Below are 21,866 nucleotides of genomic sequence, written 5' to 3'. Positions count from 1 at the left end.
CCTCATTTTTGTGTAATTCCCCTTTTTGAAATTAAATGCCAGAGTGCTGGACTTCTGAGGTGTTCTTCCCACCACAGGAATGTTAAATGTTATTATATTATGGTCACTGTTCCCAAGCGGTCCTGTAATAGTTACCTCCTGGACCTGATCCTGCACTCCACTCAGGACTAAATCGAGAATTGCCTCTCCCCTTGTGGGTTCCTGTACCAGCTGCTCCAAGAAGCAGTCATTTAAGCCATTGAGAAATTTTATCTCTGCATCTCTTCCTGAGGTGCCATGTACCTAGTCAATATGGGGATAATTGAAATCCCCCATTATTATAGAGTTTTTTATTTTGGTAGCCTCTCTAATCTCCTTTAGCATTTCAATGTCAGTATCACTGTCCTGGTCAGGTGGTCGATAATATATCCCTACTGCTATATTCTTATTTTTGGAGCATGGAATTACTATCCGTAGTGATTCTATTGAACATATTGATTCATTTAAGATTTTTATTTGAATGATAGCTATTTATATGAATGATAGCTATTCCTTTCTCCATCTCTGCCCCCTGCTGGCCCAATAGGGTTATAGCTGTCCTGGTCCCAATCTATAGCACCTTGCTGCCTCCCTGTGGTCATTCTACAGTATAACTCCCTCCTACCAGACCCCTCCCATTCCATTTTGAGAAAGCACCAAACTCCAGGCACATCCCATTATCCTGGCACAACCAATCCCTTACCTCTCTTTAAGTTATGATAAGAGGAAGCTGAATCCCCAATTTAGTGGTCCTAGCTCTTACCATTTAGGAGGGGTTCTTGGACAAATGGACTCAAAGACAGATGCACATTTCTAAAATATATAGTATAATAGATTAAGGGGTCACGACACCAAAGAAATAAAGTGACTCTGTAGCCTAGTTTTTCAAGGTGGATGGCCCAGGGTCAAATCCTCCTGCTTCTTCGAATCTAGGCTTTTCCTTCTATGTGACCCACGACCTAAAGAGAGATGTAGCTATTTGTGATACAGCAGTGGAATGTTGAGAATCAGGGCTTCTGGCAGAGAAATATGTTTAGAGCCTGGGTTACTGACAGGGTAATCAAGTACATAGAAATGGCCTGTGTATTCTGAAAGACACCACTGGTAAAGGCATGAAAGTTGGACCTGGCATCATAGGGATCTCAGATCTATTTCCGGGATCTAGTTTAGCCAAACCAGTTGTGAACAACAGAAATGACAACATGACTCACAGAAATGTGCATAGAGCTTAGTCCCCTGGCTCACAACCCAGTGCACCTTCTCCTGGGCCAAGTGATATTTTGTGTGAGTCCCTCTCACACATGAGATTTTGTGTGAGATACAGGCAGACCTGCCAGGGCTGCAGATGCAAGTGTTGGCAGGTTGGGGCAATTTGTCCACTTCAGGCCAAAGTCTAAAGACAAAGAATCTGAACTAATCTGTACAGCCTGATCTAGAGGAATGCTTTGATTGTTTATCAACAAAAACTAATATACACACTGGTTCTCATTTATCTAATTTATTTAGACTTTCAAAAAAACCTTTTGACAAAGTCCCTCAGCAGAGGCTCTTAAGGCAGCCATGTAGTCAAGGGATGAATGAGAAATGTACTGTTATGAACTGGACACTGGCTAAGAGGCAGAAAATAAAAATGATAAATAGTCAGTTTTTCAATGTGGCAAGAGGTTAACAGTGTGATTCTTTCACAGTCCTGTATTAGGACTAGTTAGGGGGACTGGATAGCAGGTGTGAAAAATCAGGGCATCAGAGGTGTCAATGCAAGTGGTAGGGAGAAAAAAATCCTATGTAAGACAAAGCGCCTGATAAGAGGGACAGTCCTGATAAAATTGGGACATCTGGTCACCCTTGCACCATAGGCATAGTTTGACTTCTATATTTGGAGGGCAGCTCCAGTCAGGCCAAGGGGAACACACTTGGGGGACAAGAGGGGACACCAAATTCTACACCTGCCTGAGGCTTGCTCTTTGGTGGGGGGATGCTTCTTGCCCCTCCTAAACTACATCCGTGCCTAGGACTAATGCTGCTTAATGTGAGAACGGAGGTGGCAAATTTTGCAGAGAATACAACATTCCTTTGTGAATAAAGGCAGCTGAGTAACTTAGAGGGGATCTAACAACACTAGATGAACTAGACAACATGACAGCAGATGCAATTCAGTGCAGGTAAGTGCAATACAGTGCACTTTGATCCATATCATACCATCAGTTTAAAATCAGATTTCATTCTTCTGGGAAGTGTTGAAATACTACAGTGATGAGGTCTATGAAAAAACCTTATGATTCACAGAGAAGCTGAGATTTTTCAAAACTATTTAAAGGATTTGGACACCCAGCTCTGGAAATGGGGATGAAATTTTCAAAAATGCATAAAGGCCATATTTTTACAGTTATTTAGGCATCTAAAGGGAATTTCACAATCACCTACATGTCTAACACCCATTCATTTGAGGGGGTTTGTCGAGACCCCCACTAGACACCTATCTGAATCTCTAGGTGCCTAAATACCTTTGAAAAAGTGGCCTGAAGTGACACAGGAGAACAACTTTTCTTGTTGGGATTGGCCCTGCTTTGCACAGGGGCTGGACTCGATGACCTCCTGAGGTCTCTTCCAGCGCTGGGATTCTATGATTCTATGACTTTCAGGAGGAATTAGATTCTTAAGTGCTTAAGTCAACTTTGAAAATGAGATAGTGATGCAATGTTGAATAGAACAATGCCTAAATACCATTACGGATCTGGGCCTAAATCACTTAGGAGCTTTTAAAAACCCCACCTTGGGCATCCAAACTCCTTAGGCTGCTTTGAAAGTCTCTGCCAATATAGATATCTATTTAATTTCCCTATTCACTTCAAAAGGGAGAGTTTTGCTTGGAAATGGCTGGCACCATGTGGCCCATTAACAGGGACGATATCATCTACTCATACAAACAGCTAGGATCTAAATTAAGTGCAAGAACTAAGGAAAGAGATGCAGGTGTCATGCTAGACAGATGAATGAAAACCTCTCCACAATGCATGATAGTGGATAAAAATAAAGTATGGATAAACACTTGGATAGAAAATAATACTGAATATTCTAATGCCACTATGTAAATTGATGGGACACCCAAAGCAGGAATACTGCATTCAGATCCGGTCATCCCACCTCAAAAAGGATAGAGCAGAATTAGAGGGGGTTCAGAGACAGAAGACAAACATTGTTAGAGCGCAGAAGAGACTTCTTTATGAGAAGGGGATGAAAAGACTGGAACTATTTAGACTACAGAGATGATGAAAAAGAGGGCACGTGATGTAGGTGTATAAACAGGAGAGAGAAAGTACCAGTAAATTAGGTTCCCAACTCTCCCTCTCATATTACAAGAAAAAGGAGATGGCCAGTGAAATAAAGGGTACTAAAACCAGCAGCAAGAAATACTGTTCTACACAATGCATGACTAGCATGTGGAACTCACTGCCACAACATGTTATCGAGGCAAAGAATAGGATGCCAAAAAAGGAGAATTAAACAAAGCTATGGGAATGATAAAAATATCCAAAGTTGCCATGGTTAGGATAAAGATTTCTAAGGGATCTTTATATTGAGGCCATAAGCCAACTAATTAACATCCTGGGAACAAGCAGCCACTTTCCCCCCATGGACATGTTATTGCAAAATTGTCCCTTATGGGAGTTTCACACCTTCCTTTGAGGTATGTGGTTCATAGCCACTTTTAGAAAAAGGGGACTGGAGTAGTTTGACTGCTGGTCTGATGACATGTAGCAATTTCTACTCTCCAGGCCACACAGTGCTGTCTTTCTCTCTCTCTGTAGTTCACACCAATCCCACCTCGGGCTCTTTAGTATGCACCCTGCGCTCTAGAATGTCTGAGTGGGGTAGGGCCATAATGGCAGGAAGGACACCGAATTCCTTCCTTTATGGATTTTCTCATGTCTCTTGTGGTGGGAGCTGTGACTAAAGCTTTTCCCGCAATAAGCACATATATAGGGTTTCTCGCCCGTGTGGATCCGGTAATGCTGGGTGAGGGTGGATTTGTCAGTGAAGCTTTTCCCGCAGTCAGAGCACGTGTAGGGTTTCTCTCCCGTGTGGATCCTCTGGTGTCTGATCAGGTTAGAGCTGACGTTGAATCTTTTCCCGCAGTCGGGACACTCATAGGGTTTCTCGCCCGTGTGGATCCGCATGTGTTTGACCAGGTCCGAGTTCTGGCTAAAGCTCTGCCAGCACTCGGCGCATGTGTTGGGGATCTCGATGGCTGAGGTTCTCTTCTTTGATGCTTTGGTTTCTTTCACCTTCCCAACAGCAGTGCTTTCCCGGTGGGTGCATTTACCTTGCCTCTTCCCTGGAGGGCTCCTCAGATGTCTCTTGTGGTGGGAGCTGCGGCTAAAGCTCTTCCCGCAGTCGATGCACATGTAGGGCTTCTCACCCGTGTGGACGCGCTGGTGTTGAGTCAGGGTCGACTTGTCCGTGAAGTTTTTCCCACAGTCAGGGCAGTTGTAGGGTTTCTCCCCTGTGTGGGTTCTCTGGTGCCGGATGAGGTTTGAGCTGACGCTGAAGCTTTTCCCACAGTCAATGCATTTATAGGGCTTCTCCCCTGTGTGGATTCGCCGATGATTAATAAGGTCTGAACTCTGAAGGAAGCTTTTCCCACACTCAATGCAGATGTTGGGCCTTTCCCCCATGAATGTTCTCCGGCGGACAATGGTACCTTTGCGTTTCCTCACACCTTGCATGCTGTGAGCAGACTTACTTTCCTCTGGAGTGTTTTGCTGCTGTGCTTCTGATTCATCTGGACTCCTAGGGGATTTTTCCTGCTCAGGGCTCTCAGAAACACTGCCTTTGGATCTTATCAGAGACATCTTATATGGTTCCTCCATCTCAGACCGTTCTCCTTGTCACTCACAGCTGGAATAAAGAGAGAATCCAGAAATGAGACATTGCCTATGCTGGGGGGAAAGGGAACCTCAGAAGGGGAACAGGAAATCCAACGCCTCTGACAAATTATCTTTGAATTTATCACAATAAAAAAACCTTCACCTTTCATGAGCCCTACATTCATGAAAGCATCATGGACCTAGCAAAGCCACTACACTCTTCCAAGACTCCACTGTCATCATGCCTACAAGCATCTCAGTAATTGTAAGCTATGACCACTCTTTATCACACTGGTCACAATTACCTAACTGTTCCTTTGGGCATCCCCCAGTTTGCTGTGTTTGCAGATTGTACTTCAGATTGTACACACTCTTAGGAGCAGCAACTGTCTATACACAATGTGTAGCACAACAGAACTGGGCGCCCACAGGACAATTACTAATGCTAAAAGCTGTGGGTGCTCTGCACCTCTCAAAATCTGCCCTTCTATTTACAGAGGGGAACATTTTAAGTACTGAAATAAATTACCTAGAGTCCAGGGAGGATGAGGAATCTCCATCATTGGAGGTTTTTTGCAAACAGGTTAGACAAATACCTGTCAGAGATGGTGTACATCAGAGGTGGGAACCTCAGGCCCAGGGGCTGGAAGTGGCCCCTGGCTTGCCTAGATACAGCCCCCAAGGCTCAGGACCGCCCCCAGCACTGGGGAGCCCTCCAGCCCCTCCCCCCCCCCCCACCGCGAGGATGGAGCACACAAAATATAGTAGGCTGGGCCTCCCTAGGCTCTGGTGTGCAAGGGAAATGTGGTGAGCCTCTTTCTCCTTCTCACGCGGGAGCTACATCATTGAGGGGGAGTTGTGTTTGTTGTTTTGTTGTTGTTTCTGCTTCTCACTTGTGTGTGGTCCCAGACTGATTTTTCTTGATGTCAGAGGCCCTTGACCCAAAAAAGTTTCCCCACCCCTGATGTGGGACCTCCTGAGGTCCCTTCTATTCCACGTTTCTATGATTTCTATGATGACTCCAACTTTCAAAAGCATCTAAGAGATAGATTTTCAAAGGTGTTTACGAGCCTAAAGATGCCAATAGATGCTACTGAAAAGCTCACTGGGTGCATAAACACATTAGATGCCTAACTCTCACTCAAAGACTCCTAAATGTCCATGGAGATTTTGAAGATTGTATCCACTCTTTAAACATTAAAAATAAATTGATATGATACAATGACCAAAATGCACCCATGCCTTACTAAGTAATCCTCTGAACTTATTATAATTCCCTTTGTCCCTTCTGTCCCCCACTGCTTCTGCCATGACACTCACTTGTGTCACGTCTGAACGCTGGATCCAATCCTGCATGCAGTTAAGCAAGCGATTAACTTATAGCACTGATTTAATTACTTGCATAAGCAATTATTCGCATACAAAAATTTTGCAAGATTGGGCAACTAGGTTGACCTAGGTTACAAGAACCATGTTGGTAATAGAAAGGAATAAAGAAATGAAAACAAGACCCACTCAATCAAAATTAAAAGAGGATAACATAATGCCAATCAACATAGTGTTAGGGACAACAGATCTTGTCAAATAAACTTGATATCATTTTTAAGAAGATTACAAGTTGGGTGATAAAGGAAGAAAACATAAAGTAACTGCTGGCAAAGTATGACTCAAAAATTAGTAGAGTAGTAAAAAATGATGAATATAGGTAGGTCAATATTTTAGGAGGACTGGGTTCTCTTGGTAAGATGAGCTCATCTGAAATCCTCTCTAGTCCAGCATTCTCTGGTCCGGCAACATCCATGGTCCGTCATGATTTTAGTTAGATGGATGACCACTTATCATGCATGTGGCCAAGTTTCCCGTAGCCCCATAAAGTTTGTTTACAGCCACCCATGCTGGCTGTCAGTGTTCTGTGCTGTTATTTCATTCTAATTTACACCCAAAATGTCTTTTAAGAGCCCTGTAAGCAGTGGAAGTGTTGGTAATGCTATTAGACAATATTGATCTCCTATGCTTTGGCAAATTCTCTGGTTCGGCATGGGTCAGGTTCCAAGGGTGCCAGACTAGAGATGTTCAAGCTGCATATTTGTTTTAATACAGTCAAAGGTAAAGTTATACATCTAAGAATAAATGTATGTCATGCTTACAGACTGAGGGTCTGTACCCTAGACAGCAGGAACTCTGAAAGGGACTTTGGGGTTCTGGAGAAATCAGCTAACATGAGCTCCCAGCATGATGCTGTAGCTAAGAGATTCAATATGACCCATGGAGGGATAAGCTAGAAATGTTAAATATCGGTTACTTCAATAGTCGATTAACCTCATTAATTCTTATCGGTTACTCGACTATTCTATAGTCCCTGGGGGCGAGGCCAAGCAGCCAGTACGCTCTGGCCCCACTCCTGAGGAGCCCCCTGCCACTATGCTGCTGCCTCTGTATCAGAGGTGGGGGTGCCAGGTGTCCAGTTTTGAACTGGACAGTCCAGTATTTGAGCTTTCTGTTCAGGAAACAAATGGAGAAAATATAAATGAGAAAATAAAAATGTCCGGTATTTTCTAAATAAGATGTAATGTAGATTGTGATGTAATGTCAAGTGTGTCTGGTATTTTTGTTGAAACCATCTGGCAACCCAGAGACAGCAGTGCAGGGTGCCAGGCGGAAGCTGGTCCATAAGGGAAGCCAGTTTAAAAACCAGCCCCCGTCCGGGGTGAGGGACACCTGAGCTCCTGGACCCAGCATGAGCTGGAACTGAGCTGGGCTGCCCTGCCCGCCTGGCTCCTAGTACACTTTAAATGCAGAGCTGCAGTGAGGGTAAGTCTTGGACCCAGCACAAGCCAGAACTGAGCTGGGCTGCTGGCCAGCCTGCTAAAAAATTTACTGGTGGGGGGGGGGGGGGAAGGGAGCCTATACAGGAAGGATGGGCTCCACCTAAACCAGGGTGGAACCAGACTGCTGGCACTAAACATTAAAAAGGCCGTAGAGCAGTTTTTAAACTAAAAGATGGGGGAAAGCCGATTGGTGCGGAGAAGCATGTAAATCGGATGGAGACTTCTCTTAGAGGAGAATCCATTGATAGAGATTCTCTAGGATGTAGTCAGAAAGAGAGGAGGAGAGAGGACAAACAATGGGCCAGAGCAGACAAACAACTGCATATAAAGGAATCCAATGCATCAGGGAAGGGCAGACAAATAACCAGTGGCAATTTTTTAAAGCACTTCTACACAAATGCTAGGAGTCTGACTAATAAGATGGATGAACTAGAGTATCTCGTATTACAGGAGGAGATTGACATAATAGGCATCACTGAAACCTGGTGGAATGAGGAAAATCTGTGGGACACAATCATACCAGGATATAAAATATATCGGAAGGATAGAGCAGGTCGTGTGGTTGGCGGAGTGGCACTGTATGTGAAAGATAAAGTAGAATCAAATGAAATAAAAATATTAAATGAATCAACATCTTCAATAGAATCACTATGGATAATAATTCCATGCTCCAATAATAATAATTTAGCAGTAGGGATATATTATCGACCACCCGACCAGGACAGTGATACTGACATTGAAATGCTAAGGGAGATTAGAGAGGCTACCAAAATAAAGAACTCTATAATAATGAGAGATTTTAATTATGCCCATATTGACTGGGTACCTGTCAACTCAGGAACAGAAGCAGAGATAAAATTTCTCAATAGCTTAAATGACTGCTTCTTGGAGCAGCTGGTACAGGAACCCACAAGGGGAGAGGCAATTCTCGATTTAGTCCTGAGTGGAGCGCAGGATCCCGTCCAGGATATAACTATTACAGGACCGCTTGGGAACAGTGACCATAATATAATAACATTTAACATTCCTGTGGTGGGAAGAACACCTCAGCAGTCCAGCACTCTGGCATTTAATTTAAAAAAGGGGAATTACATAAAAATGAGGAGGTTAGTTAAATGGAAATTAAAAGGCAGAATGACTAGAGCCAAATCCCTGCAAACTACATGGAAACTTTTTAAAGACAAAGCCCTCACTAAAGGCTCTTGTGTAAATTACATTGCCATGGGATAAGAGGGAAGGTCCTTTCATGGATTGATAACTGGTTAAAAGACAGGAAACAAAGGGTAGGAATAAATTGTAAATTTTCAGAATGGAGAGGGGTAACTAGTGGTGTCCCCCAGGGGTCAGTCCTAGGAACAATTCTGTTCAACGTATTCATAAATGATCTGGAGAAAGAGGTAAGGAGTGAGGTAGTAAAGTTTGCAGATGGACTATCTACCTATACCTCATTCTGCAAAGCACCCAGAACACTTGTGTGCCTGAAAAGAACAACAACAATAATAATCAACATAAAAGCAGGATCAAAGGAGCAGCTTTGGAGGATTCTTGCTGGCACTGCCAGGGGCTGGCTTTTCCTCTCTCTGCTCTTTACCCTGTTACCAAGAAAATGTATCTGCTTAGGGTAGGATGCTGCAGAAAAGGGTTTGAGGCAGGCGTGAGCACTGGGAACCTCCCTCCCTCCTGCTGCCTTCGGTAGGCTCAGTCTCCAGGGCCAGAAAATGGGGTATTGTTTTTACATGATAACAAATGACATTTGCCAACTCTTGGTAACATGCCAGTGGGGATAGGATGCAATCAGATTTTACTGCACTGTAGCTTGTGGAGACCAACAGTATCTTCCTCCCCCCACCCTCCACTCCTGGGTTTGTCTTTGCTTAGCTACATAATGGTACAAATTAGAGTCTTTTCTCCACCAGGATTTTAGAGCAGGGAAACAAAACTGTCTTAGTTATTATTCTCCTCTGTAAAAACACCACCTTTGCTGGCAGCAAAGGCAGCCTCACCCTTTCTTCAGTTCTCTGCAAGATTTTCAATAGAGCTCAGCCCCCAAGCAACCGCAACAATGCTCCATGGAAAGGGGGCACCTCCCCCCAACTCTTCTACATGGGGAGGTGTTGGTCCCGGAGCACTTTTGAAAATCTGGCCCTGAATGGGTGTCTCCATCCCGCCGGAAATGCTGTCCTCTCCCTACTGCCTTCTCTGCCCTCCTCGGGCAGGGAGACTCGGGCCCTGGCCCGGCCCGGGGCGATCCCTCTCCCAGGGCTGGCTGGGCTCCTGCAGGCGCACCGGGAGGTAAAGGCCCGCCCCCCGGGAGCAGCGCTGGAGGACGAGGGGCAGGGGGGGGGGGGCAGAGTCACTTCCCTGCCCGGCCCTGTGCCCGGGGCGCGCCCCTCACCTGCAGGCTGCGGCTCCGGGGCAGGGCGCGCGGGGCTGGCTCCAGCCGGGCCGGGCGCCGCTGGGGACTGGACCCGGCTCCCCGCACCCCCCGCCAGCTGATCCGCGCGGGCTCCGGGCTCACAATGGAGGCGGCGGCGGCGTCTGACCCAGGAAGTCCAACCCCAGTCTCCAGCGCAGACAGCCCGAGAGCAGCCTCCCCTCCGCAGCCACCGCCAGGGCCCTCTGCTGGCACCAGCCCCGCTCGGGGGGAGCCCGCCCCGGGCGCTGCCCACGTCCGGACCCATGGAGCAGAGCCAGCCCCGCGCAGGGGCGCTCCCCTGGCCGGCCCCACAGCTGCTCCGGGCAGGGGCCGATCGCTTCGGCGGCCCCCAGGGGAGGAGCGTGGGGAGGTGGCCGCAGGGTGAGACCCGAGACACGCAGGGCCGCAAACACTGCAAGCCAGGCAATGGTATGAGCGACCCCCCCCCCCCCCACACACACACATATACACACACAAGTGCAGGGGTCACTGTGTGAGGATGTGACATGGTACTTGTAACAGCTGCGCACACACAGAACACGTTAAATATTGGTTAATGGAATAGTTGATGAACCTCATGAATTCTTATTGGTTACTCCACTATTCTATAGTCTATATTAGAGGCAGCAGTGTGGGGTGCCAGGCAGGAACAAGTCTGCCAGGGGAGCCAGTTTAAAAACCGGTGGTGAGGGTAGGGGTGGGGGGCGGAATGCATGTAGAGTATAGCATTAGCCTATAAGCTTTTGCTTATCGGTTAATCGATTGACTACACTATTACATTCATATCATAAATAAGGTACATTCTTTTGAAGCTGATTATTAAAGCAGAATGAATGCTTTTTTTTAACAATACCATATTCACTTTATATGAGATTTTGAATCTCACATATGTTCTGCATCATATACCATTCCATCAGCATCTTAGCTATGGAAAATGCAGTAGTGCTGGACCACCTATGGTATAGCTAACAGTACATCTACATGTTTTATTAGTCTTTAAAGTGCTACCAGACTATTTGTTGTTTTAAAGTAATAATAACAATAATAGAAACATTCTGGATATTTCTTTGTAACAAATTTATACATTAGACACAGTAACCGACAAATGAAATTAAAAGTAAGGCTATTCAGGAATGAGTTTCATGAACCATGGACTTTCCATAGATACTGTTTGCATGGGGACACAGTAACTCATCTGGGGACTGTCCCTGGAAAGCGGCAAATGCATGGCCACCCTGCCGTGGAGGCATTATTGGCAGGGGAAGAAGGGCAGAGGCAGAGAGGGCATATGAGGAGGTTGACATGCTTGGGGGGAAGAAGGGTACTAACTCAGGATCTGATATTAGCTATGGTCATGTTCTGAGGGTGTCTGTTACTTCTGGGACTGATAAAAACAAAGAATTCAGGGGCAAGTGCAGCACAGGGAAGGATGAGAAATTAATAAAAGGGAAACAGATTGAGGGCCAGGGGAAGGAATATGAGGGAGAGAGCCCCATTACTCCAGTGCTGCCTTTTGAAACTCCTTTTTCTCCAAAGATGGCCAGAAAAGTTACATGTGGATCTGCACAAACTGTGGCTGCACCATGGAGACTCCCAGGCATTTGGGTGAATGTGGCCACTTCTTCTTAAAGAGGCTTAAAACTCCAGCCGCAGAAGTTGTGCCTGAAGTCCAAGATCTGCATGGGGCAGGAAGATGAAAAAGTGTAGAAAGAATGCAGGACATGGACAAGGGAGGTACATGTACATGAACTCCACAGCATGAGAACATGGAGGCAACTCCAGGCAACTGTTTCCATCCAAAACAAGAAGCATTTTTCTGGAGTTTAAAAAGGGTGGGGAGCCCACATATCTGAAGGGATTTTGGAATTATTAATATCTACTATATATTTGAGAGAGTTTGTGCATCTGTCTGAGTGTCCATCCATTCGTCTGTGAGTCTGTTCAAGAACTTGTCCTAAGTGGTAAGACTAGGCCCACCAAATTTCATATGCAGCTTCCTCTTATCATAACATAAAGCAAGGTCAGGGTTTGGTTGTGCCAGGACAATGGAAGGTACATGGAATGCGAGCATTTCTCATCCAACGGAAAGGGAGGGCTGTGATAGCAGGGACACAGAGGGGCAGCAAATGCCACAGTCCCAGGGAGCAGCCATCTGCCCCGCCTGGCCCCAGGGAGCAGCCATTGGTAAGGCTGTATAATGCTGAAAAGAAAAAAGGGTGAATATTTGTCACAGATGAGCTTGAGATTTCCACGCACCACCAGACTGTGGGTGGGGTTGTGCTCTTTAAGGAGCAGGCAGTATGCTGGAGATGTCTGCTTGTAGGTTGTGTAGTCTCGTTGCCCTGTTTCAGACCCTGTGATGCCCATAACTTTGAGCCCCACCAGTCCTGTAAGTTCAGTTTTGGCATTGAAAGAATACGACAGCAACAAAGGCTACATTTCCTCTTCATAGTGACATGTCTCCCTCAAAAGATTAATGTTGACTATCAATATCAAATAATTAGACAGAAAAGGGCAAAATCTGAGGAGATTTTATTTGAATCATTGATAGAAAGCATGATGGGGTGAAATCTGAGGGGATTTTTACTCAATAGTCAATGATCAGAGAACAGGGGAAATCTGAGGGCCGTGATCAATGTCTGACAGCCAGCGAGAGGAAAGGCCAGTATCTGAGGGGACTGTCAGGAGTGTACAAATGATCAAACCTGAGGAGAAAATAATATTTGTCATCAATATTTGTTTATTACAGCGGGGGAGGGAATTTATCTTCTCCTGCTCGTCCATTTCCTGTGGAGATTTTCTATCAATTGTCAATAAATAACTAGAAAGTGCTTGACATGGGCAGCAGGGAGCCCTGGGCCATGCTGCTCAACTGGGCGAGGGGTGGAGAAGAAGCCAGAAAGTTCCTGGCAGTTGCAAGGGGGCAGCAGTAGGGGGAGGGGGTGGAGGTGGAAGGTTCCATGGCAGTTGGAAGGGGGCAGCAGTAGGGGAGGAGGGGTGGAGGTGGAGGTTCCATGGCAGTTGGAAGGGGGCAGCAGTAGGGAAGGAGGTGGAGGTGGAAGGTTCCATGGCAGTTGGAAGGGGGCAACAGTAGGAGAGGGGGGTGGAGGTGGAAGGTTCCATGGCAGTTGGAAGGGAGCAACAGTAGGGTAGGGGGTAGATGTGGAAGGTTCCATGGCAGTTGCAAGGGGGCAGCAGTAGGGGGAGGGGGTGGAGGTGGAAAGTTCCATGGCAGTTGAAAGGGGGCAGCAGTAGGGGAGGGGGTGGAGGTGGAAGGTTCCATGGCAGTTGCAAGGGGGCAGCAGTAGGGGGAGAGGGGTGGAGGTGGAAGGGTCCATGGCAGTTGGAAGGGGGCAACAGTAGGGGAGGGGGTGGAGGTGGAAGGGTCCATGGCAGTTGGAAGGGGGCAGCAGTAGGGGGAGGGGGTGGAGGTGGAAGGTTCCATGGCAGTTGGAAGGGGGCAGCAGTAGGGGGAGGGGGTGGAGGTGAAAGGTTCCATGGCAGTTGGAAGGGGGCAGCAGTAGGGGGAGGGGGTGGAGGTGGAAGGTTCCATGGCAGTTGGAAGGGGGCAGCAGTAGGGGAGGGAGTGGAGGTGGAAGGTTCCATGGCAGTTGGAAGGGGGCAGCAGTAGGGGAGGGGGTGGAGGTGGAAGGTTCCATGGCAGTTGCAAGGGGGCTGCAGTAGGGGGAGAGGGGTGGAGGTGGAAGGTTCCATGGCAGTTGCAAGGGGGCAGCAGTAGGGGGAGGGGGGTGGAGGTGGAAGGTTCCATGGCAGTTGGAAGGGGGCAACAGTAGGGGAGGGGGTGGAGTTGGAAGGTTCCATGGCAGTTGGAAGGGGGCAGCAGTAGGGAAGGAGGTGGAGGTGGAAGGTTCCATGGCAGTTGGAAGGGGGCAGCAGTAGGGGGAGGGGGTGGAGGTGGAAGGTTCCATGGCAGTTGGAAGGGGGCAACAGTAGGGGAGGGGGTGGAGTTGGAAGGTTCCATGGCAGTTGGAAGGGGGCAGCAGTAGGGAAGGAGGTGGAGGTGGAAGGTTCCATGGCAGTTGGAAGGGGGCAGCAGTAGGGGGAGGGGGTGGAGGTGGAAGGTTCCATGGCATTTGGAAGGGAGCAACAGTAGGAGAGGGGGTAGATGTGGAAGGTTCCATGGCAGTTGGAAGGGGGCAGCAGTAGGGGGAGGGGGAGGGAGGTGGAAGGTTCCATGGCAGTTGGAAGGGAGCAACAGTAGGAGAGGGGGTAGATGTGGAAGGTTCCATGGCAGTTGGAAGGGGGCAGCAGTAGGGGAGGAGGTGGAGGTGGAAGGTTCCATGGCAGTTGGAAGGGGGCAGCAGTAGGGGAGGAGGTGGAGGTGGAAGGTTCCATGGCAGTTGGAAGGGGGCAGCAGTAGGGGAGGGGGTGGAGGTGGAAGGTTCCATGGCAGTTGGAAGGGGGCAGCAGTAGGGGAGGGGGAGGCAGGTGGAAGGTTCCATGGCAGTTGGAAAGGGGCAGCAGAAGGAGAGGGGGTAGATGTGGAAGGTTCTGTGGCAGTTGGTGGGGGACAGCCGTGGGGGAAGGGCAGGGGATGGAGGGCTGGAGATGCTGTGTGGGGTAAAGGGCTTGGGATGGGGAAAACTGGGCTGGTCAGCCTCAGGTCCATTGCCCTTCTTTCCCCCCCTCCTCCTATGTCCCTTTAAGGAATCTGAGGAGAGAAAGTTGATCCATGGGGACTGTAACCTCCCTACCCCCGTCCCCATGGGGTAATGACCCACAGCAGCAGTTTCCCTCCAAAACGACCCAGGTTGGACTGGGATTTCTGTCACAAATGAGAGAGATAATTTTGAGGGGATTTTTATGTCACTAGTTGATAGTTAGAACAATTGGACAAGGCCTGGAGGATTGTGGTATCAATATTTTCTTGTGAGGTAAAGCCCACCGAATTCTGGAGAAACCCACATTGCTGGGGGTGGAGGAGAACCCTCACTTCAGGGTGCAGGCACTTACTCCTGATGGGCTGGGGTGTTGCTGGAGGCATTACAGGGCTTGGACCAGCGGTTCTGGTGGAACATCCCCGCAACATGGCACTCGAGTCGTGTCCTAAGTTCCTGCTAAGCTGTGTGGCCATGCAGCTTCCCATTAATCCCTGCCCAGGGGCTCAGGGTTACAGTGTGGAGAGATGCCTCTCCCTGAGTCCTGAAGCTTCTGTCACCGTAGCCCCAGAATGGAGCAGACGCAGGCAGGAGAGAGGGAACCCTCCCCGCCCGCCCCAGCAGGAAGTGCTATGGCCGGGTCAGCTCTGTGGTGGGGCCAGAGACCTCACTCCCTCTTACACCCCAACCTTCTGCCTCAACCTGCAGCCTCCTCCTGTGGTCTGAATTCCTCACTCCCACTCCCCTGCCTGGAACCCCCTCTTGCCCCTCATTCCCAGGGCCCTTGCACCCCAATCCCCTGTCCCAGCCCTGAGCCCCTCATCCTTGGCCAATCCCGAGACCCTGCATCCCCAGCCTGAGCCCTCACACCTCTGCACCTCCAGGCCTGAGCTCCCTCCCACGCTTGAGGGGAGAGGCTCCTGTTGAAGTTCTAGTGACAGTCTGTGTGGGGCAACCCTCACTGCACAGCTATTCAGCAGTAGCTTTCTACGTGGGTGTGATACAGGAATCACAATGGTTTCATTCCAGAGGAGTTACTCTGCTTTGAGATAGTGTCCTTGGGGGACTAGTGCAGGGCAAAGATCACATGTCTGTAGCCTGGATCAAATGTGTGGAGGGCCCAATGTCTGTACTCAGGAGTCACTGAGTAATCAGGTGCAAAGCAGGTACAATCAGGTAAAGACACGACCTTGGGCATGTCAGAAGTCCAATACTGAGTAATCAGGTGCAAAGCAGGTACAATCAGGTAAAGACACAACCTTGGGCATGTCAGAGATCCAACAAACTACCATTAAAGGTATCTGGTTTGGGATTACTGTCTATATTCTTGAAACCTAGGAGGGAATGAAACTTCCTGCCTGGGGCTCAAGCCAATTGCCACATTTATAGTGATCGTATCCCCTAAGCCAGGGGTGTCCAAACTTTTTTCAAAGAGGGCCAGATTTGATGAAGTGAACATGCGTGAGGGCCGACCATTTTGCCTGACATTCTTTGAACCATTAAAATTAAATGCAAATTAACTATCTTATGCAAAGTTTATTGCAAACGGCATACTTTTCATTTCGTCACATGGATGACAAATCTAAACAGGTGTTAAATCACTCAGCCTTTATTAGCTGAAAAATGTGGATTTTTAAGATTTTTATCCAATATTTTTGGGGTTTATCATGGAAAACTAGGTCCCTGTTTATTACTAAGCTGGAACCAGATCCTTAGTGGAAAAGCCACCTCACCCATCCACTGAGCCAGCTAGTGCCCCATGCTGGGGCTGGATGGGAGCTAGCGCCCCCTGCAAGAGGGAGGGAGAAGGGTGGTGACCTCACTGCACCTGGCCCTGTCTTGTGCTGAGCGTTAGAGGGCTCCAGCAGAACCTTTGTTTCTTTCCTTGTCCTCTGCTCTGCTGCCGCCTCCGTGGTGCGCCGGAGCCCACTGCGCCTGGCTGGGCTGGAGTGACTCTTCCCCGCCTCCCGGCCCCTCCTCACCTCAGTGCTGATCCCGAGGAGTTGGTGGGGGGCACTGAGTCCCAGCGCTGCTGCCCTCCCGGGACCCAGGCTACTATACCCTGCAGAAGCCAAGTCAGCCCCGCGGGTCTGTAACCCCAGGAACGCCTTTGTGCTTGTGTGTGTTTTTCTCTGTTCTTTGCAGATGGCACTTGTGCACCCCTACTGGAAGGGTGAACTTGTGTCAACAACCCCCAAGCTACTCACATGGGGGACAGGCCTCTGGGGCTCTGCTGTTAGGTATGAGAGAGGAATGAAGTCGCGGTCTGAGCAGGAATGGGAGAGAGGACTCCTAGGCTCTGTTGCTGGTTCTGGAGGGGGAGTATGAATGATTCTGTATCTGGTGGGAGAGTGAGACCTAGAGGTCAAAGCAGAGGGGTTGGGAGTCAGGATTCCTGTGTATCATGAAGTTTCAAGGCAGAGGGGACCATTAGATCATTACTAGTGAGCTCCAATCTAACAAGCCAGAAACTTTTTCACCCTGGCTTCTGTCTCCAGTTCTGACACTAACTGGTTGTGTCGCCTTGGGAATATCACTTAGTCTCTGGAGGTGGGGGGGTCACATTTATGCTCTGCAAAAGGAAGATCCACTGATGACTAGATGGAGGCTTTACAGGCAAAAAAGAGACAGTGCCTCCATCCCAAGAACAAGGTGCCTGAGAGCTGTGGACAGCCCCCAGTGCAGGGGTGGGAGTTTGCAGGCACAGGAGAATGAAAGCAAAAACATTGAGGTGATTCTGCATAGAGAGGGTAACCTCTCCCCCAACTACCATTTTCTTTCTGCCTTTGTATTCATCAACCTCCTTTGTCACACATGTAGAAGGCCCAATTCCCTGTTCTCTTGGGCACTCATTTGCACCCAGCGTGAGAGGGTGTAAATCACTCCTGACTGGGCATCGCAGCCTTCTGCACCTACTGGTCATGGCTGTCAATGGTCCAGCACTTCCTACAATGGGAGTGGGCACACACATGCACTTACCTTATCCCTGTGCCTGTTTTCTGGCAGCCCTGTGGCTAGTGCCCTCTCAGGATTCTGCCCTGTGGAATCCTGGCTTTGCTGGCCACGTCTGCATTGTGATAAAGTACCCAGGACTAGCCCGGCTCAGATGGCTTTGGCTTGTGGGGTGTGGATTGCAGGTCTCTGGAATTGCAAAGTGGGCATTAATGCTTGGGCTGGAACCCTAGGCTCTGGGACCTTTCTTGCCATCTCAGGCTCCAGCCTCAATCTGAACATCTCCATTGCAGCTGTACAGCTCTGCTGCCTGAGCCCCGTGACATGGGCTAGCCACCAGTGTTTTATTGCAGAATAGACTCTCAGTTTCCTCCCCCAGCCCCTCATACTTGGCAGAAGCTCTCTTCCCACCAGCCTCCTTCCCATGAGGGCTTGGGTGGGATGTGAAGGCAGAATTGGTCCCCTCCTGTCTCTCGTCTGGGGGAAGGTTTGCGGGATTCAGCAACACAATGGTTATTTGGGCTTGGTCTGCCCTTTCCTAGCTCCCGTGTGAGCTTCCCTTCTCCTGGCACAGGGACTGACTCTTGGCTGTGCGCACTCTGTCCAGGCAGGCAACAGGACGGCGAGTGAGAATGAGCAGAACCTCCAGCAGGAAAGTCCCCAGTGAGTGGAGCCACACAGAGAGCTGCTGGGAAATGTTTAGCATCTCCTACAGTCCTGGATGGGCCCTTGCCCCAGAGACAACAGCTGGACATGTACCAGCAAGACCATATGGGTCAGCATGATAGACGGGGTCAGCCCCAAGAGTCTGACACTGGACACGTGTTCTGTACACGTCACAGCCAAGTAGGGGCTGAAGGAGAATGGGGTGGTTTGGAGAAGGCACAGGGGGTCCCACTCCTAGGGCTGCAGGGGGGGGGGGGGGAGTCCATGGGGAGGAGTCTGTCTGGATCCATCTCCGATTTGTCCCAAATGTAAACATTTTTGCCTTTCAGCTGCGAGAACTTTTGCGTGACCAATCAAGAACCAGCTCTGTAGCAGCACAGCAGAGGGGCAAAAATAGCTCTTTGACCTGTTGGCTCTGAATCTCAGAGTTGTCCCACCTCCTACCTGCACTAAAGTGTTTACCACAATTACTGAGAGCAGGAGCCAGAGTGGATGGGAGGTCTGTTGCTTCCCATCGCTGTCCATGGCTTTCAGCTCCCAAATACTGCTCCATCCTCCATTTGGTCGGGACCTAGCCAGGGCTGCTGGAACAGTTTGTAGCGTTGGGGGAGGGGAGGGGGTTATAGAATGAGAGTAATCGAACCAAACTGTAAACACTGGATCTAACACTCTCACCCTAGTTCCTGCACCTGTGGGAGTAGCATCAGGCTGCCCTGTGTGAGTGGTGACCCCTGACTCTGCTTATCCAAGCACCTCTCTTCACCGCTGCAGCGCCAGATGCCTCCCAGTCCTGCCTCAGTGTGGGGATGAGATGGGCCAAGGAAACAGCATCCCTAGGGAGACTCCACATTGTCCTGGGCTGGCCCCTCCCGTGGCCCACTCAAGGGAGACTGATTAGCAAAGCATCCACAACTAAGATTTTTGTTTCTACTGGTTGTGCACATTGGCACATGCCTTGGTGCACATTTATGCTGCACATGAATGGAAAAGATTAGTGGGCACTTTGCCATAGGGCTACATTAATTGTCCCCTAGCCCTCTCAAATCTGCTCAAGCCTTTTGCCAGTTGCGGTGGCTCTGGTACTGTGCCCATCCACATTCCAGTATTGGCCCCAGCTCTGCAGGCCCAAGTCCCTCCCAGGCCAGTAACAAAACTGGCCTGTTCTGCTGGAGACAGACCAGTCAGACAAGGTTCTGTGAAGTCCACGGCTGGCCCTGGAGCTCTAGGACGGCAGTTCCCTAAAGGCAAGATGTGGTATAGAATCATAGAATCATAGGACTGGTGTTGTATTGCTGCTGCCATACAGACCTGAACACATCACGGCATGTCTTCTGCCACTGAAGCAGTCTGCAGACTGCATAGAAAGCGAGTAGCGATAAACAGGAGTCCAGTTGAATGGAAGCTGGAATCATAGCAGCACCGAGCTCAGATTTTTAAAACACAATCTGGTGACATCACTCGCTCTCTGAGTACAGTGATAACCTGCAAGAGCTAGGTATGTTTACCATGATCATAGAATCATAGGACTGGAAGGGACCTCGACAGGTCATCGAGTCCAGTCCCTTGCCCTCATGGCAGGACCAAATACTGTCTGGACCATCCCTGATAGACATTTATCTAACCTACTCTTAAATATCTTCACAGATGGAGATTCCACAACTCCCTGGGCAATTTATTCCAGTGTTTGACTACCCTGACAGTTAGGAACTTTTTCCTAATGTCCAACCTAAACCTCCCTTGCTGCAGTTTAAGCCCATTGCTTCTTGTTCTATCCCCAGAGGCCAAGATGAACAAGTTTTCTCCCTCCTCCTTGTGACACTCTTTTAGATATCTGAAAACTGCTATCATGTCCCCCCTCAATCTTCTCTTTTTTAAACTAAACAAACCTAATTCCTTCAGCCTTCCCTCATAGGTCATGTTCTCTAGACCTTTAATCATTCTCATTGCTCTTCTCTGGACCCTCTCTAATTTCTCCACATCTTTCCTGAAATGCGGTGCCCAGAACTGAACACAATACTCCAATTGAGGCCTAACCAGCGCAGAGTAGAGCGGAAGAATGACTTCTCATGTCTTGCTCACAACACACCTGTTAATGCATCCCAGAATCCTGTTTGCTTTCTTTGCAACAGCATCACACTGCTGACTCATATTCAACTTGTGGTCCACTATAACCCCTAGATCCCTTTCTGCCGTACTCCTTCCCAGACAGTCGCTTCCCATTCTGTATGTATGAAACTGATTGTTCCTTCCTAAGTGGAGCACTTTGTATTTGTCTTTATTAAACTTCATCCTATTTATCTCAGACCATTTCTCCAATTTGTCCTGGTCATTTTGAATTATGATCTTATCCTCCAGATTAGTCACAACCCCTCCCAGCTTGGTATCATCTGCAAACTTAATAAACATACTTTCTATACCAATATCTAAATCGTTGATGAAGATATTGAACAGAGCCGGTCCCAAAACAGACCCCTGCGGAATCCCACTTGTTATGCCTTTCCAGCAGGATTGTGAACCATTAATAACTACTCTCTGAGTATGGTTTTCCAGCCAGTTATGCACCCACCTTATAGTAGCCCCATGTAAGTTGTATTTACCTAGTTTATTGATAAGAATATCATGCGAGACCATATCAAACCCCTTACTAAAGTCTAAGTATACCACATCTACCGCTTCTCCCTTATCCACAAGACTTGTTATCCCATCAAAGAAAGCTATCAGATTGGTTTGACATGATTTGTTCTTTACAAATCCATGCTGGCTGTTCCCTATCACCTTGCCACTTTCCAAGTGTTCACAGATGATTTCCTTAATTACTTGCTCCATTATCTTCCCTGGCACAGAAGTTAAACTAACTGGTCTGTAGTTTCCTGGGTTGTTCTTATTTCCCTTTTTATAAATGGGCAGTATATTTGCCCTTTTCCAGTCCTCTGGAATCTCTCCTGTGTCCCATGATTTTCCAAAGATGATAGCTAGAGGCTCAGATACCTCCTCTATCAGCTCCTTGAGTATTCTAGGATGCATTTCATCAGGCCCTGGTGCCTTGCAGGCATCTAACTTTTCTAGGTGATTTTTAAAGTGTTCTTTTTTTATTTTACCTTCTAAAACTACCCCCTTCCCACTAGCATGTCACTATGGGTATGTCTACACTACAGCACTAATTTGAACGTACTTAATTCAAATTAGTTAATTCAAACTAAGCTAATGCGAATGAGTGCATCTAGACTATTTTCATGAATTTCCACTACATGCATCTGACGAAGTAGGTCTTTGCCCACGGAAGCTTATGCTCCAATAAATCTGTTAGTCATAAGGTGCCACAGGACTTCTAGTTGTTTTTGCAGATTCACACTAACAAGGCTACCCCTCTGATACATATGGCAACAGAGGCTCTTCAACTTGTAACATATTTTGATAACAGTTCTCCAGCAAAATCCTATAATGTTATACATACTAATGATATCCACCTTTGGACAGAACAACAGGTTTCAGCAGATCA

General features: G+C 48.2%; 2 protein-coding genes across 2 annotated transcripts in view; both read right to left on the bottom strand.

Annotated features, from left to right (window-relative positions):
* LOC142823068 (uncharacterized) overlaps nucleotides 1-21,866 on the bottom strand; it is a 61,965-nt gene that overhangs the window by 20,719 nt on the left and 19,380 nt on the right. The gene's annotated exons all lie outside the window — the stretch shown is intronic.
* LOC142823163 (uncharacterized) lies at nucleotides 825-10,249 on the bottom strand. Its single transcript, XM_075913726.1, has 2 exons — nucleotides 10,110-10,249; nucleotides 825-4,917 (listed from the first exon to the last, which is right to left on the bottom strand). Exon 2 carries the CDS (start codon nucleotides 4,887-4,889, stop codon nucleotides 3,873-3,875), a length of 1,017 nt encoding a protein of 338 aa, XP_075769841.1. The 5' UTR covers nucleotides 4,890-4,917; nucleotides 10,110-10,249; the 3' UTR covers nucleotides 825-3,872.

This window comes from Pelodiscus sinensis, chromosome 32, assembly GCF_049634645.1.
Source record: "Pelodiscus sinensis isolate JC-2024 chromosome 32, ASM4963464v1, whole genome shotgun sequence".
Taxonomy (NCBI): Eukaryota; Metazoa; Chordata; order Testudines; family Trionychidae; genus Pelodiscus; species Pelodiscus sinensis.
This window is presented reverse-complemented; position numbering and strand designations above follow the sequence as displayed.